This window comes from Zootermopsis nevadensis, unplaced genomic scaffold, assembly GCF_977971745.1.
Source record: "Zootermopsis nevadensis isolate Lab colony 2312 unplaced genomic scaffold, Znev_1.0 Znev_ptg000021l, whole genome shotgun sequence".
Taxonomy (NCBI): Eukaryota; Metazoa; Arthropoda; class Insecta; order Blattodea; family Termopsidae; genus Zootermopsis; species Zootermopsis nevadensis.
In genome coordinates, this window is record NW_028259153.1 from 5,903,864 (window position 1) to 5,923,178 (window position 19,315).

The 19,315-nt window shown below is 39.7% G+C and overlaps 1 protein-coding gene across 1 annotated transcript in view; it reads left to right on the plus strand.

The window, feature by feature from the left end:
• Positions 1–19,315, plus strand: part of LOC110838334 (Zinc finger protein ush) — an 88,275-nt gene that overhangs the window by 56,657 nt on the left and 12,303 nt on the right. Inside the window, exons 4-5 of the mRNA XM_087352589.1 lie at positions 12,232–12,525; positions 17,802–17,906. Coding sequence (XP_087208715.1) covers positions 12,232–12,525; positions 17,802–17,906 — 399 coding nt within the window. The remainder of the gene's footprint in view (positions 1–12,231; positions 12,526–17,801; positions 17,907–19,315) is intronic.

Below are 19,315 nucleotides of genomic sequence, written 5' to 3' on the forward strand. Positions count from 1 at the left end.
GCCCAACACAAGTTATAAATTCGGGCAATAACAATGCTAAGTAAACAGATGAGGTAACAATGAAGTTACACTTTTTCGTAACACATTTTTGCGTCTATAACGTATTTACGCCCAAAAAAACACCTTCAGATTCGCTGCTATTCTTCGTGTAATTTTACAACAAATTATATTTTGAGACCTGTACGCCATTAACACCCCGAAATGCCTAACCAATTGATACATATCGATGATTCTTTATATTTTTATACTATATTCTACTTTGCTCAATGCAGGCAGTGTCTTTCTTACCTAAGAATGCTGTCTTGTAAATATGTGTATTTAGAATCCACCAGAGAGGGTGATTGTAAGAAACAATTTCTTGTTTTTCTTGTCGATACAAAACAAACATTGTGCAGACGGTTGCGAGGCCAGGACCGCCCGATGCCGTGTGGTGTGTGGGCTGCCTTGCCCGATCTCTGTGCGGTAACAGTGGTCCTGCCGGGAGCGAGTCTCGGCTTCGGCTGATTACAAGGTGTTGGGTGGACGTAGCGCTGCTTTGCATAATGTTCCCAATAAGCTGACAATGATTTAGAAATGCCTAAAAGCCTGTCCGTCCGGCTAGATAAATCAACGTCTCCCATTATAATGTATTAGCGAGTTGTAAATCTATTCAGAATCTAAAGTTGATCTCCTTACTGTACCTCGGTCCGTGAGATGGTCGCCCTGATATTTCATGTCGCCTCTAATAGAAATGACTCGTTCTTATGATGGTATTGCTCTCTGCTCTCTGCTGTTGGATGGTGGTACTGTGTGACCCCTGTTTGCTGGTATACGGTGTGTCGATGCTGTACACTGAGAAATGGAGAACATTACATAAACTAGGAACATTAAAATTTGTGTCTTTCAGTTAGCAATGTGAATGTCGAGATATGTATCCCGGAGAGAAAGATAAATTCACACCCTACAAGTGTATACAGGAATACATAGTTTTATTGCGCTTGAAGGTTTGTGGCAACCCTGAGTCGAGCAAGTCTACCGGCGCCATTTTTCCAACAGCATGTGCTCACTTCGTGACTCTGTGTCACATTTTGGTAATTCTCGCATTGTTTTTTAGACATAATGCTATTGCACACTTAATAGACTACAGTATAGTGTAAACATAACTTTTATATGCACTGGGAAACCAAAAAATTCGTGTGACTCGCTTTATTGCTGTGGTCTGGAACCGAACCCGCAATATCTCCGAGGTATTACTGTACTGCCTTACGACCCATAAGACCAACATCGACACTTGAAGCTTACATGTTTGTTGGATTTATACGAGTTTAGTGCGTCCATCACAGACCACTAAGGGCACACAGCCATAGAAAACAATTTATTAAAATATGTATTCAAGAAATCTGTGGACTGAATTCATCTGACTCAGAGGTCAGTGACGGACTCGGAACTTTAACATGTTAACCACGAAGCAGGTTAGTTGAACCAACTGATTCCATGGAGCAATGTCTTCTTTGAAAAATATAGTTGCTCAGCTAGTCAATAAAATCGCAGCTCTCATGAAACCTAAAATTTCGTTTCCATATTCACTAAAGCTCGCCATTAGGCTTTATAATGAGCCAGTAGAATCCAGTCTACAACTACATATTACATTTCTCAGTCATCCGTTTTAATATTGGCTCATCGACATTTAACAGAAATGTAGACGATTCATTTCTTTCTGTCTTGTGGGTTGTTGCACTTTGTTGTTTGGTTAAAGTTTACCGACGTTTCAGAGGTATCTACTGCCTCCAGATTGCACAGCGCAAGAACCCTGAATAAGCTCGGACAGTAGCAGCTGTGGCCTGTATTATAGTGCACTTTAATTTCCGTGAGATACTGAGAGAAACCGCTGTAGACATCAGCCAGAATACTTGTGAATAAAACTCCATGCGTTTCAAATACCGGCAACTCTCGGTTTACGAACGAGTTCCGTTCCAAGACGTTGTTATGTGTATCTTGCATTCCTTTGCTTTTACGATACGTATCGTATACGTTAGCAAACATTTTAAAGCATTAAAACATTGTACTAATTATCATATAATAATTTTCTGATAATAATAGTAAAAAATACATTTTTTCAAAGTTTATTTATTTAAATCTTACATTTATGTTGACTGTGCGTTTGGCATTTCGTTTTGTAAGGAAATCTTATCTATCGGTGAGTTTAAGAAATTTTTGAATGAATTGTGACGTTCGTAAATCGAACGTTCGTAAACCGAGAGTTTCCTGTGAAAGGACTTATATGTTTAGAATATGGTTGCGCAATGAATTGAATGTCTTTAGTACCTACGAAGTGTGAGAACATCACTTCATTAGTGACAACAGAACAAATCGAAGTTAGGACTTCCCCGTTGACAGCCGGAAAGCGCGAACACACAGCCTTCTAGAGTTTGACAGAGGTGTATTGTGAAATGCTGAGCCGGTTTTGTTTCTTTCTGTCGCTTTTATTTTTTTAGTTTCTCAGCATCACGTCTGGTTGAGATTACGTAACTGCCTAACTAACTAATATCTTAATGTGCCTCAGTTGGGTTAATGGCTAGGTACAGTTCTGACCAGTATTTTCTTCAAAGACTTTCTGATTGCTGTGGGGCAATTGAAATTGAGCGAGGTTGTTAAACAGGGAGGTGACGAGGGTATTTCAGGATGCTGTCGTGCGTTGTCCGTGATCCTAATGCAAAGAGTCGCTAATCACTTTGAACGTTAACTGCGTGAGTGTCCATTTTTTTATACGCATAATTATTTCTATCGCTGTGTACTGTGGTGTAAAGAAATGTTATCATGCCCATGGTTTGTGTGCGTCTGTGTTTCTACACTCCCCAGAATAACGTTTTAATCAATTGACCGACATCCATAAAGACGGTACGAAGGTCACTTGGTCAGCAAGGTTATTAATTTCCGCCTATTATCAACACCAACAAGGCCACTATACGAAACTTAAAAGTTGTAGTCTGTTGCCATAAATTTAAAATAAAAATAACCTGACATTTTGGGTGTGTTTCGTATTTGGGAATTCAATCATGTAAATTGAGATTGGTGTGGCATGTAGCACGTCGGAATTTGAGCGATACGTACGAAGTTTTGTTTGGAAACAGTTAGGGAAAGTGGCCGATTCGAAGACATAGGTTGGGAAAATAGAAACTGCATCTCGGGGGAGTGCATCGAGTGGGAGTCTGTGGACTGGATTCATTTGACTCGGGATTCGAACCGGGGATGGGCTGTTGTGAACAGAGGAACCAACATCCTGGTTCCATGAGAGGCAGGCAATTTCTTGATCTGTTCTGTAACCAATAGCTTCTGATGAAAAATTATGATCCGTGGAGTTGGATTTGTCCTATGTTACTAAAATATAAAACTTCTAAAGTTATTTTAAAAAATAACCCAAGAATTACATAGTGACCGAGAAATTTGTAAGTCTATATCGCTGTTTGTAAATTGCTTTTGAATTTTCTATATTAACTTATCGACAAGACGTGAATTTTGTATTGTGACAAATTTTAAATTGGGCGTACTTACAAAGTTTGTTTTAAAGATAATTATTCTGTGTGTTTTGGAAAGGACCGACATTTCAACGGTGCGAACCTCTTTGCACGAGTGGAACAACTTTAATTTAATTGGGATATTCTGTGCAAAAGTAATTTATACGTTTGAGAAACATTTAAAGAGTGTTCTTGTTATTTAATCATTCGCCTAACCTAACCTTCCCTAGCCTAACTAACCTATCAGACTATACCAGTTGGAAATCGTCTGACATAGCTTGGCTTGGCTTTACCTTACCTTACCTACTCTTGCTTATCCTGTCCTACGTTGGCCTAGCTTGGTATGTCCTAATCTGTCCAAGCCCCAGCCTTACCGACACCGACCCAACCTAACCAGACATGAAGATGGCTGTCTTCTGGGTTGTAGCGCCGTGTAGTCTGGTAGAAGTTTACCAACGCTTTAGAAGACAGCCATCTTCGTATTCACCGCCATGGGAACCTAAAACCCTGTTCCCCAAAAACAATATTGCCTTACCTATTTTATTCTGGACTAATCTATAGAATGTCCCAAAAATGTATACACTCATTCAATAAATGAAATAAATACATCTTAATAAACTGAGCAATTACATACGTCAGCTTTGGGACTTTGTGAATTAGTAAATATGGCGTAGGTGTTCACAATTACCACCGTTAGCTTCGTGATACAGTTTACAGCGGCGAGCATCTGACTGACAAGTGGCCACCAGAGTTGCTGCTGTGTATACATCCTTTTGGGACACTCTGTAAAACCTTACATCACCGTATGACCATGTTGTAAAAATGGCGCTGGTGTCGATCCCACATCACAAATTTATTTAAATTTAAAAATACTGTTTTAGGGCATATTCCTATGGCATTACGTCCACACCTAGTTTCATCCAAATCCGTCTTGTGGTTCTCCAGTTGCATCATTTGGACAGATGTGTTCATTTCATCCACATCGTGCAAGTAAGGCAAAAGTGCTACTGTGTGGGCACCCTATCTTGGTTCCAATGTCCGTCGAGTAGCACACAGTAGTTCATCCACCTCCCTCCTACGCTGCAACAAACACTCATGTCTTCCGCGAACCGTCTCTCACTTGCAGAATTTCGATTTCTGAAGCATGTCCGGTGTTTATTTGGTCTAGTGGCGTTTGATACAAGAATCGAAGGTAGTTTATGTACCTTTCGATTCCATAAATGCTAGAGAATTTCTTGACAATCTCGGATACTAGCAGCTTCGCATGAAGGACTTAGCTTCATGAAGTTGGTTTATTATGAGTGTAGCCTACGGTTGTGCACAAACATTTCTTGTTTTTGTAACGAAGTTTATGTCGTGTTCCATTTGCCATTTACAGTTTCCGCGGTTACATCCACAGTCGCTGTATCCAGGGGGTAAAGTGGGCATCTGCCCAGGTTCCAGTGATTTTGAGGGTCCCTCATTGCACGAGTGTCATTACCATGTGCTTAAACCTTCCCGTATTATGTCCGAATGTCTCAGTAATATACTTCATAGACACTTAATTAGGTTTTACTCCAAGTTACGTTCTGCAATGCACCAAGATCTTCTAAATTCGTTGGAATTGACGCCAGTTGTTAATTGACTTTAGGAACTGATAAAGTTAACGATATCATTGAGTGTTCTACATCAAAGTCGAATAGAAATTTCATTCTAATTTACAGCATTAATTTGAATTTTTATTTGGAGAATTAAAAAAGTCAATTGTCGGTTGGCGTAGTTATCTGAAAGCTCGATTCACGTATGTGCGCAATAGATGCACAAAGGACGTACAAAGTTTCTATTCTTTTGTCTGTTAATTCGAGTTTGAGTGTATAATGTGTCAAGATCTAGGCTGTTCTAAAAATAATTATAAACCAGCGTTACGTTAAAATTATGTATTTTAATATTTTCCTATTCTTTTCTGGTTTTGATGATGAAAATACATTTTGTCCTTTAAAGAAATTAAAATGAGTGCCACCCCAAAATCATACTTTGCCATGCCCCACAATTACCTTAACACGGCACGGCTTTTGAAAGTAATTTTACTTTGTGTGGTTTATCGGTGTGTCCACTTGAATACAAATAGTTGCGTTGTTGGAATTTTGTTTGTAGGGCTGAGGCATTTTGTAATTTAGTTGTGAGCTGTTATTAATGGTTTGACGAGATTTTTTACGTTTCTTAGGAGCAAACTGCCTATGTCTTCATCACCCAAATCTGGGAGACTTGGGTTCAATTCTGCCCCAAGGTCGGTCCACTTACCTCAGCATTTACTCCTCTCAGCATTAGCTCAAGTGAACAGGAGCTTAATGTACTCCGACCACATGTAATGCGTCTGGAGTCAGTACCTTGACTATGCAACAGGGTGCAGCACCAGTACGCACTTTGAGACTGGGCCTTTTAGTGTGCTGCACGACTCACTAGTATTCCTCCGCGCTGGAGCAAATAAACCGATTACATAGAGATAACATCTGTTGACTGACTGAGTGACTGGTCCAGCCAAGGTCTCTCTGACCCCCCTCCACCCGCCAACCTCTCTTTATGTCTTGTTTTTTTAACTGTCCAAGTTTTATTTCATTTGATTTCTCTTATACGCCGTCTAATTTCTGTATCCTCTGTTCTTTCATTTACTGTCTTTTTTCCTCGGTGCTACATGATTGTACCTAATTTCATATCACCTCCCTTTCTTTGTCCTGTATTCTGCTTTATATCGTGTGTGGCGTGCAGACACAGTCTGTCAGTCCATCGTATCAGCTACTTTAATATCCGTCCTGTTACGTGTTTTGTGTGAACGTTTCATTCTTTCTTCGTGTCTTTACCATAAAATAGTGCCCGATCTTTGATCATCTCTCATTTACTGCCACCTTTAATATTTTTAAAACATACACATTTGTCTCCTTTAGTATTTGAAAACAGTTTGGGTTTTTAAATTCCCTTGGTTTTATTCCTCAGTGTAGTATTAATTAATATTACGTGATGCATGCCCCTTAGAAATGTAGCCGAAGCGGATTTATACCTTTTCCTACAGTGTGCAGCTTATCTTGTGCCTCGTGTCGCTGTACTTCGTCTCAGAATCAAATTTCCCTGCGTGTATTTTGCCCGAGCATTTGTACAGCTACTGACATACAAATAAACATTTCCCTAAGTGTTTTGTATACACAGTGCGGCAACTGGAAAACGGGACTGATGCTGGGAAAAAATAATTGTTCCATGTATGAGCAATCTGAGCATTGTTTATTCAAAGTAGCTTCCTCCTGCATCTACACAACGATCATGAAGCAACTGGAAGGAAAGGCGGATGGCCGTGTCTGGAACTGTGTTCAGTACTGTCGTTACAGCCCTTTGAATGGTGTCCACGTCATCAAAATAACAGCCTTTCAGTGGTGCTTTGAGTTTTGGAAACAAAAAAGAAATCACACGGTGCTAAGTCCAGTGAATACGGTGGTCGCAACAATACACAGACTTTTTGGTGGCCAAAATCTCCCTTACAAGGAGAGCCTTATGGCTTGGCGCGTTATGATGCAACAGGAACCAACTGCCATCTTGTCGACACTGAGGCCGTACACGACGGATTCTCTAAAGAAAACGTTTCAAAATGTCCAGATAGTAGGCAGCAGTAACTGTCTGGCCACCGGGTACGAACTCTTCGTGCACAGTTCCCTCGCTATCGTAGAAAATGATTTTCATTATTTTGATTTTTGATCTTTCTTGGTTTGGGGAGAGTTTTCTGACTTCCACTCCGCACAGATCCTCTGAAATCATTCGAAGCGTTGTACATCGGTCGTTGGTGATTATTTCCAGCACCTTTTCAATCAACTCTGGCGTTCGAATCGTTTTTACTGGGCCGGGATGTTCATCGTCTTCCAATGATTCTCTTCCATGGCGAAAACGGTTATGCCACTCAAAAACACGTGTACGAGACAGAAAATTATCTCCGTACACTTGCTTCATCGTTCGAAACGTTTCCGTGGCACTTTTGTCCAGCCGAACACAAAATTTGATGTTCGCTCTTTGTTCCACAACACACACACACAAGAGAGACGTCTACTTCCGCTCACACTACGCTCACAAATGGCGGCAATGTAAGATGACCTTTAGTGTAGCACTCTAGGAGCAATTCATCTTTGGATTCATATTCACTTCTGGTAGAGGGCAGCACCAGTTCATGCCTCATAACACCAGTCCCGTTTTCCAGTGTATGTTTTGGAGAAACTTGTGAGTAATCTGGATGTGCTGATAAAGACAGCTTGCAGTAGACTCGTTTTGAAAGCTGGTTTGAGGGAACATCTGAAGACCCTTTGCGATACTCTTATTAAAGTAAAGATTCTTTCTGGAATTCGGAGTTTATCCTCAATATGCTTCTTCAACTGCATGGATCAGACCTTCAAAACCTGTTCTGCTATCAGGGAAGATATTTTTTGAATGGAACTTCCCATCGCATTCAATACACAGAAATCTAAATGGGCGGTTTCACTGATACAGAGTTTTCTCCGAGCTGTTGATGCAACATCCGCGCTCATTATGCAACCACAGGGTTCATCACTGGCAGTGTCGAAGCTGGGACGGTTAGTCGCTCGCTAGCTTCTTACCACAAGGCCCGGTTTTCTGCCCATGGTTGACCGTATTGGATTTGTTATTGCAACTGGGACAGATTTCTCTTCTAGTCATCAGTATGTATGAGTTTGGTGATATCAATATAACAAAACAAAGAAAAATTTTAAGTTGTAATTTGATGGAAATTACTTACAAAAGAGCTTTACAGCATATGCTGGAAATGTTCACCGCATTCTGAAAGACATGAAGTCGCAAGGAATTTTCGAGAATGAACACACGTTCTGCACGTGAATACATGTTCGCACCTGCACAGATTTTGCGCGTCTGGCGTGAGCGGCGGCCTAGTAACAAGAGTGACCTTGAGTTTCGCGGCGGAGGCTGGGAGAGTCCACGTACCTTGGGGTTGACCTGATTCTGATTTCATTTGTTTTTACCGAAGTACGTGATTTCTGTTGTATTGCGTTTTAAATGGTACAGTCTGTACAAACAGTGAGTCCCCGCAGTAGATCCGCATCTCATGGGTTCCTGAATTCTGGGTTCTTCTATTGCAAGTCTGGCTGTTTCTGTTTATAACATTCCGTCGTCTATCTTAATCACTGATTGGTAGATTATATAACGGTATTGTTCCTACGGCAAAGAATATTAGTGTCTTACGGTTAGTGAGTGTGTTTTACGGTACTATTCCGGCATGTTGACGTTCTCGCTTGAATTTTGAAACATATACAAACGATTTGTTTTATTCAGTTGTATTGTTAATTTGTTTCTGATCTTGGTTTCATGTTGTTATTGTTTTATTTCTGTCATTTTATAATAAACTTAATTGCCTTAACATGTCTTTAAGCATTTCTTTTGTTTACAATCGTCCGGTTTTGTATTGAGTATCTGTGTTACTTCTGAACGTATCTATTGTCTGCAGATTTTATTTTAATGTACTACGGTAATTATTTTTAATGATTTGTTTTCTTTGATGCTTGAATATGACTGCCTTTGTTCGCTGTTGTTAAGCATTTTAATATAATAATTTTGTGTTTTGTGTTGCTATTATTATTTTGCTAGGCTTATACGAAAAAACATTGTGAAGTCGTATTTCGCATGGTCCTTGCTGGTCGTTGTGTGACCGTACGTCCATATTTCATGATAATTGTTTTTATACGAACCTGGCATCGCCAAAATGGTCCGATTTAGTTACCGGTTTGTATAGAAGTGCGTTATTAGGACCCACGTCGAAGCAGCTGACAGGCGGCGCAGCATGTAAGCAGCCTGCAGGGGTGAGGGCTTGGCAACATTGTTGTTGAGAACAAGGACAGGTAAATTGCCGGAACGTTGTTTGCTATGTAATTTGTGTGAGTGTGTACAGGAACTAGATTGGAAAAGAAAAGAAAAAAGCTAGAAAGGAAGCGAAATAATGACGTACATAGCAGTACTGACAGGGTAATTAGGGGCTGGTGCGATGTGGGGGTGTGTCACCCCCACATGACATCTAAATTGAAGATGTTCATAGTACATTTGATGAAAAGATCCAACCGCCTTCCTCGTAGACGAGACCACTGTCTTACTATTCAATAAACTGACTCATCAATATAAATTGGGCATGGCAGTTGGTTCCATGGTGTAGCGTTAGTCAATCTGGGGTCCTCAACTTGCCGTTCATGTACCTCGAGAAATTATCTTTAACCTGAAATACACGCACATGTGAAGTCTCTTCAGGTGAAACTTGACAATTTATGTCAACTACTTCCGATCTGTAAACGTGAAAAATGATTATTTGGAAGACCTAGGCATAGATGGACATTAAAATACTTAGAATGGGAGCCACTTGGAGCGCACTCATATGAACTTAAGGGGGGATTCTTTGACCAACTAGACGACTTTCAGCTAGTTGGTAGTGGTTTTTAAATTTTGGTTAAGGTTAGACAGCGTTAATTTGTAACCTCTGTCGATGTTTCTGAGCGCGGAAGTGACGGTGGGGAATCCCCAAGCTACGTTGGTTGCCACATTTATACCTACTGTTATTATCGTGGTTATCTTGGTCACCATTGTTACGTCGGGAATCCCTGCGTATGGGATCCATACGCAGCCTCTCAATTACGTGGCAAAGTCTCCGTCCTGACGTCATCACCCAAAAACAAAGGTCACTGGCCCTCCGAGGAACTGCTGAAACCATTGTCACCATTTGCAAAGATCGAAGTTCAAATTCTGGCGAACGCACCAGAATCGTTACGCGATGCGCACGTTTCTTAATTTGTTCATAATTCGTTGCATTGGCGTCTTGGCACATTGAGTTTATAACACGGCGTCTGTGGAGAGTTCTTTATTGGCCGTGATTTGTCGAAACGTCTAACTACTACTTCGTCTTGAATTCACCTCTTTACCACACAGTATTAAAAATCCCGCTCAATAAAATGTATTCTTATTCGTGTACTTAGAAATCTAACGTTCTTCAGACAAAAATGGACTTTCATATCGGATTGCTTTTTCACCTGTTTGTCAGTAAGTGAGATTAAGAGTAACTTTGAAACAAATAAACAGCCAAATAGTCGTGTAAAGTCTGGAGCTTGGACGGAAACCTCTGTCTCCTATTTACATATCACCATAAATTCAAAATAAATCAGCACGCCATTTAAATACGAAGATGTTCACAGTATATAATTTCAACTTAATATCTGTTGTTATAACTACGATTAATGTAACGTAAAGTGTAAGCGTGTTGACCGGAGTTGGTGGAGCGAACCATGGAGTACCTACGAGCTGGTTCGTAATTCTTTCAGATTTTAACGTATTTCCAGATGACAGTTGTACGATGAGGCATCACATGTCCGTCACGTTAATCTATGATCTTGATTTAAAAGTTTCCTCTGCGTTTCGTTATATGTGTGTCATGTGATTTATCTGAATCCGGTCCAGAACAACGTCTCTGCAGAAGGAGAGAGGTAATTAATAAAACCTGGCGCCAGATACCATCGCGATGTCAATCTCAAGCACACACTCTCGCACACTGCTCCGCCCTGACTGCTCGCACACTGTTTAGGGTTTTACAGATACCTCTGGAATGTCATTAAAAGTAATTCTATACCTGTAAAAATCGGGGTATAGGTTTGTTTGCCCGCGAGGCATTACTGCGCAGGCGCTAAAAAGTCATGGCCACTCCATGTATATAGCCTTACATGCGATCTCACATCTGTGTTCTCTCGCGTTTAAAACTTCGTGTTATAATTAAAATATAACTGGCTCTTTTAAGTTCATTTCAGATGATCAGCCACGTGAATATGGAAATATTCTAACTTTCCAAACCCTACATACCTGAATACACCAAAAATAATTTTGCTTATTGTTTTGTATTAGTCTGAAAATTAGTGTGAAAACTTCAAATGTTATTTAATCTGTTAAGGCTACTTTTATAAGTTCTACCCTGTGATGTTAAAACATCTGATAAAACAGATGGCTTGTGATGGCAACTGTTTATTCACGAGTCTCGCTTTCCTCCTAGGGATAAATATGAATCTATCGCGAGCATATATAGTGTAGAAATGAAATAGTTTATACAGACCAAACACCGAAGGAGGTTTAAAGTTTAATTTTAAACGGATATCACACTAATTGTTCTTCTAGGAAACCTAATAGTCGCTCAGAGGATCAAGAAACTCCTCGGCTTTTATTGGATTATCACCGTGTTCACGTGTTCCCAACACAAGACCATACAATTAACCAATTGAATCCAACACTACTTCTGTAAGATAGATTTACAAATATGGTGAGGATGTTTGGAGGCTGTGCTGGCCGCACGTCTCTGTCTTATCGCTATAGGCTGATACTACGTCGGTTGCCGCGGTTCATAGTCTTAGCGGCACAACCGACAAATGTCCTCACACATTTTTATTGTTTTCGTTGTGGACTTATTTATTTCCGGTTAATTATACCTGGGTTTGTGTTGTCATTGTTGGTTTCGTATAATTCACACTAAAAATAGATTATTTCCTTGAACAGGGTGAACAAGTTAATTTTTATCATGGAGAAATGTGTTGTTTAGCGGTACGGACTAAATTCGTTGACGTTTACAGATGAACTTTGGAGTTTTGACTTATGCGAACTATTCTGCCATCTATTGGATAGTCTTTCACACTATCTGCACCGGTCTCGGAAGCTGAGTTGTATTTTCTTGTTGCAGGCGAAGACGAGGAGGAGTGGCAAAGTGAAGCGGAGGGTGAGGCGCCTTCATCAGCCGTTAGAGGTGGTGACGAAGGGGGCGAGGCGTCTCGTGACGTCACAAACAGCTGCACTAAAACGTCCCCGCTGTCAGTACAGGAAGGGGAATCACCGCATCCACCGCCCCCCAGACTTCGGCTTAAGGCAGGCCTTGCAACCGATCCTGCTCTGAGGGCTGCGGTCCCCAGTCCTGTGCTGCCCACCACCGCCCCCGGTTTGGAGTATCTTGCTGCTCTGAACCCAGCCTTCCACTCAGGTGAGACCACAGCACGTCGTGCAACACATGCGATCTCTTCTTTCAGATTTCTAATAAAATTAAACACAGCGCCATGAAGATACACGAGAGAGTGGAGGTATTACTCCACACATTAATGACCTCAGCATTGATTGAGTGGTCAGCTTCACGCCCTGGCCGCTTTTTCCACGAGTAAAAGCCCCAGTATGCAAAGGGGCTAAATTTGTAACAAAGTTAGTCGAACTCTAAAACACCAGGTCTCGAGTCCACGGTTCGGAAGAAGGTAAACGTTATGGCCATAAGGCGACGAGAAAGTATCTATGACTACGATTTGTAAGTTCCATACGTCGTAAAGTGTTTTTGACGTAAATACGTCTATATTTTAGGGTCAGTGTTATTCGGCAAAAATGTGTTACGAAAGAGGGAAACGAAAAAGTGTAACTTCATTGTTATGTTACCTAGGAAACGTCATCTATTTACTTAGCATTGTTATTACCTATAAAAGATTACATTACCTGTGTAGGAACCTGAAGACGGAGATAGAGTCCCATCTCCGAAACGTCGTTTTACGTTTTATATTTACTAGACGATGGATAATATCCAAGAAAATTTTTATTCAAATGACTCTTCACCATCGTCAAGAAGTTTTAGATTTGATATTACATTACCTTACCTTACATTTCATTACATTCAGCTACCACAGACCCGACCCGACCGCCACGGTGGTCTAGCGGTTAGAAAGCTGACCTTGTATTCCTGGGGTCTCGGGTTCGATTCCGGCGGTGCCCGAATTTATAACTTGTGTTGGGCAAGGCCGTGGTCTAGGCATCACGGAGTTTTCCTCCGTGGCATCCCAACAATTACTCCACTCACACACAGAAGAAGGCAATGGCAAACCACTTCTGGATCATCTGCCAAGAACGTATATGAACAGGTCCCAGTCCGAGAAAAGGATGGAAGGATCCTGTTCATATGGACCTGTCGTCAGACAGAACACTAAATAAATAATAATAAATAACCACAGACCCATCTTAAGCATAACTAATTCAAGTTGATTAAGCAATATCTTAACAAATTTATCTCAATTGTAAAGCATGTATAAAGGAAATATTTAGAATAAAGCCAATATATAAACTTCCTTTCCGTATAGACGTATTTACGTCAAATTATCCGGAACCGTGGTTCCACTGTCACCTTTTGTTAAGTGTGACTGAAAGGTTGTTTGGAAAGGATTTTCGGGAACACATGATGCAATGTAATTTTCGTGGAGCTGTTGAGGTATATTAGCTCTCCTGCCCGAATTTGAAAATGAACGGCATGAATACGAAGTTCATAAACTACCCACCATGCACCGCGACAACAGTTTGTAGTACTCTTGACCTTGCTCTTATTGGTTCGGAACTCTGACGTCATATTTGTATTTATCACTAAAATGGAAATCTTAATTAATTCTAGTGGTAACTGTTTGCCTCACCTGCTTTAATAATAAAGAAGTCTGAATTCGTTGTATGTGATTCTCTGTGTAAACGTCGATTATTCACGTGAACATCTTTAATAAGTTTGTCTTTGTAATGGTAGAGTGTGGTGTTTTCTTTGCGGTTCGGACAGAATTCTTAAATGTTGTATAGACAAGCTTCGGCTTTAAAGGGTTGTTTGATTCTTGTACGTAAAATATTGTGGGCTTCTGCATTTATATAAATGACCATCTTTTGATACTTTAAAATATGAATAAAACGTGGAAGTTGGGTGTGTTTAAAGTGACATTATTTCAGAAACCATCTTGGTTTGTTTTATTCAACATATGCAGCTTAAATGTGATCCCGCGACTTCTAAACCCTCGCGTAGCAACTGTAATGGAATGTGTTTAATGCGTCCATAACCTATACGTGCAGAACTGGTCCAATGCCTTTCCGACTTCGTAGACAATTGTTACACTCTCAGACTAAAGAGAACAGTGTCCTAATGATTATTGATGAAAATAATAAAAGTTTGTTTGTTTCGTTATTAAAACGTGCTGACTCAACGGATACAAGAGACTATTATAGTCAGCTCAAGAAATTAAAAGATAAAATTCATACTAAGTACAGAGTACAATAGAAAAATGAAAATAAAGCATGTTAATCTGCGCACCTTCACGTAACGAGACAGTGTACTCAAAGGAGATAATGTTTTTGCCAAAAATGTCTTAAGATCTGAATGCCATTTGCAGCATTGGCGCTCCTGGCGGGAGGACTATGTTTTAAGTTACTGATCATGCTGAAATTTGGAAATTCTTTAATTTGCCTTGTGGTCACGCGAATACCAACAGTGTCCATGATGGAATGTCTAATTAAACTTGCCCTTGAAAACATCAAGAAGGAATAAAACATCGAGATGTCCTCGTCTGGAATAAAGTATTCCAAAATTTTAACGACTTAGAATTAAATCATAATTACGAAACGTATCAAAATGAAAAGCCGATAATAACAGAAATTGGCAAATTTTCTTTGTATATTTTCTTTGTTATTGGAGTCAGTTGCTGGAAGCTTCTTCTACACGACAGAGACATACTCTAGCTCTGACCTCATTAAGTCAATGTATAAAACAAGTAGACTAATGAAGAGAAATTATAAGTAATAAAGTGAATAAGCCCTAATGTACTCAGTGGCTATGAATATACTACGTCGACATGACAGTGGAAATATAATTTACTAACATAACTCCAAGATCTTTAATACAGTCAGAACACGAAATTAAGACATCTTTGTCACAGAAGTTAAATTATATATTGTTCATAAGATATTGTAAATGCGTCATAAATAATAAATAAATATTTTAATATATTGTTCGTCTTGCGTGTGAAAGATATAAGAGAGATTTTGAATGATTAATTTTAGCAGAAAGATCGTTGGAAAAAATGGTAAATAAAAGGACTTCAAAGGTGTGGTACCCCTGACAGTGCAGACAAGGAAGAATAAAACTTTACGAAAATACGAAGGAAGGAAGATCTATTTGATGTGAGGAACTTTGGAAAAGGCCTAGTTGAGATAAAAATAAACACAATAAAACTTCCTGTACGAACAGACAGTATATCATCAGTTAGGCAAGTTACTGAATTATTTGCCGTAGATTTTTATTTAACAAAACCGTGCTGATCTAGATGTTGCTTAAATTTAAAATAAAACGAAAAGTGATGGTGTATAATAACTTTAAAAAAAATTGGAGATAGGTCACTTGAGCTGTGTTGCCTTTCTTAAGAATGGAAGAACGGTCGCCTGTTTAAACAATGAGAGTAACTATCCAGTTAATAAACTAGGATTAAAAATGTGACGTAAGAGAATAGCGAATTTTATCGGAACAATCATTTATAACATAATCGGGAATTTCATCGAACGGAAACGACTGATGGATGATTAATCGCTTAACATCTGAATCAGAAATATTTAGAAATTCGTACCCAGTGCAGTCAGAATTGTACGAAGTATTAACAGAGGGAAAAATGATATACAAAATCTTTTGTAATTAACTGCGGCCTCGTCATAGTGTCCTTTGCAATTTCTTTTGGGGTTATTTGTAAGTGTATTTCCAAAAATTCTTTGACTGGGTCCTCGAATTATTATGGATAACTTTTGACGAAACTAGTCTCTCTTTCTAAAATGTAGTTTCGACCAGTTTACGACAATAAGAAAAGATTCTATAGTAATAATTTAAATTCACTAATCGCTCTAATGTTGGAAGCAGCAAAGACCTCTGAGACGTTCTGCCAGACTACACTGCACTATAATCCAGAAGATTGGATTTAGATTTCTTGTATTTATTAAAAAAAACCCTGATATTTGTTCTTGATGTAGCATATGAAAGATTTCGAAAACCAGTGAGGCAAGGAAAAGCTTATAGGTTTTTCAGACGGAATGGTATCGTCAGTAGCCTCAGACACTGTCAGCAAAATTATAAACCGCAGTATCTACGGAATATTAGTTCAGGACACGTGACCAATTGAAGTTATAAAAGAATTAGTGTAAAATAAAGTAATCCCCCTGACCGTGATTTCGTCGAGGAGTTAATAAAGTATGTTGTCAGTTGAAGGTTAATTTAAAATCTAGATTAAGTAGGGGTTATTTTAACCGGAGCGGCCGTAGATATAGAAACAAATCATTAATGTTTAAGAAAAAAATCAAACAATGCACTGCATGAAGCAGCAATATTGTACTGACTGAGAGCAAGAAAGGAAGAGGTAGCATGAATCAATTTTCCTTTAATGTTATTATGGTTAGTAATTGAGGTCCACAGTGGCCGCACGGTCTCTGGAACCGTGGGTTCGAATCCCACTCAAGCCATGGATGTCTGTCCGCGTTTTTCTGTGTTGTGCTGTCCTGTGCACAAGTAGAGGCCTTGCGACGGGCCGATCCCTCGTATAAGGAGTCCTACCAAATGTCTATAGATCAAGACGACGAAAAGTTGGGACCCGCAGTGCTCAGGCACTTGAAGAACGGGGTTCCCAGTATCCCAGTATGGTTAGTAATTAGATATTTAGGAGCTGTAACATTATTAGGGTGAAAAATTCTAGGGAAATTAGTTGGGTGGGACACATCGGGAAATGAGAAAAAACACGAAAATTTATTCGGAAAACGTAGCGGAAGATACCATTTGAGAGATGTTTCCATGTAAGGAAGGATAATATTAAAATGTAAATTAAAGTAATGGGGTTTGAAGGTGAAGACTGGATTCATTTGGCTCAGGATAGACTCCGGTGGAAGAATGTAGTGAACATGATTATTAACCTTGTGGTTCTATAAAAGGCGGGGAATTTGTTGTTGGATTGAGCTGCTGTTGGCTACTTTTCATGTTACTGCTGTATTTCTTTTTCCGAATCAGGATGACACATCTGAGCTTGGGTGGACGATAGCTTAGGCGTGAACCCATTACGTAAATACGGAGGTTCGCATTTAACCCAACTAACGACTGGGAGCGGATTTCTACGAAAAAAGATAGTGCCCATATCCCACCTGGCATTTCTAAGTCCGTGATTAAAATAGAAACTACAATTTCAGATATTTTATCACAGTAAACACTAATGCCGTTGATGCTGTACATGCACTGGTCACATGTATTTATCATTATAAAATAATGTTCTTTTTAACACGTTACTCTGGTTTTTTTGTGGCCGAACATTCCTGAAACAGAAGAAATGCGCACTTCACACGTCATACCCAATAACTTGAAACCGGTTAACTCTGCCTCTGGACAAAACAAAGATCTTCGTGATAGCATGACAGTTCTTCTTCACACAGTCATTTCCATATTTGTTATGTTGGCAGCACTTCCCTCGAGCCAGTTCTTCTGTTTACCGCCTATGCCACCTGACGGGGCTACAACAGTGCCACTACCAAGACCCAAACCCGACGCCTTAGAGTCCAGACAAGGTGAGAGAGGCACTGCTGTTTGCATGTTCAAGTTATTAGTGTTTGTGTGACGTCACCTGATTTGCGTCGTTACGTATTGAATTCCTTGTTCTGGCGTTCAAAGTGAAGTTTTCAGAACAGACTTGTTAAGTTGTACCGGGCCCGGGTTAAGAGCGCCGTGCGGCCGACGTTTGTACTATCTGCACTGCAGTGGAGCTATCGCGGAAATACAGTAGAGCACATATTGGGATATTGTCCACCAGAATAAATAATAATACCATTAAAATTATATTTTAGCATTCTGTTGTGGGACATACATTGTAACACTGTCCCATCTTACACACGGCCAAGCTTTTTTATGTATTTCAATAAGCGACAAGTTTTTTGTTGTTGTCTCCCTGGAACTGAGCGAGCAAATGGGCCCATTGTCCATCCCCCATATGGTACGTTTGCGAATATGGAGCAGTGATGGAATGATATTGAAAGACTAATACCGAAATGTCTGGGGTGGGGGGACGACTTTTCCCAGTGGCTCTTTATCCACATGCACTGCCCTAGGAGCGAGTGGTCCTCGCGACGAGAAGCTGGCGACTAATCTTTCTATGCTATGGCACGCCCTAAATAACAGCGATTTTACATCCTTAAATAATCAAATTCATACCAGGTGTCGGGTTAACAGCCGTCATTAGGCTGGTTTATAATGCAGTGGTTAAAACGTAAACTGTTTATATAGTGTATCTATCCGTTGCTTTGAAAAGTTTTATTGTGTTTTGTAATTTTTTGGAAATTACTTAAGATATCAAACGTGATTAAAGTACGAATATTGAAAGAAATAAAATTTAAAGTAAAAGTTGTAATCATTGTATCCAACTTATAAGTGATATTCTAATCCAGCGTTTTTTTTATTATTAAGTAAGGTTATGAACTCTACTTTGAGCGAAATTTTTAACACGTACAAGAAATATTATGCGATTGTTCGCTATTGAAGTGTTTCAGATGGGTGTTGTCTTCTGAATTAAAAGTGGTAAAAACATACCAAGGTGTAGTTGCTTTATCCAAGAGTTGTCTTGAATAAGTCTGTCTTGCTGATATGACATTAATAGAACAACGTCGTAAACACCAGTAGCTTAATAAATTGTGTAAACAGCATTAAAAATTAATGTAAACTCCAGAGTGTACTCATTCGACATAACCAGTACGGACATCGATATATCAAAATCACGATATCTCTGTGGTTTTACGAAGCACCCGTAAATTCAGTAATGATATACAGAATTTTCGTTTTAACGAGCGGCCCAAACGTCGCGATCACCGACTGTACATATACGATATGGAATTGGTCAGCATATAGGGATCCAGCAACTTCGCACGTCAGTGGTGGGGAAACCAGTGGCCTTGCCAACCAAGAAAGTACACAGTCTTCACTTCTT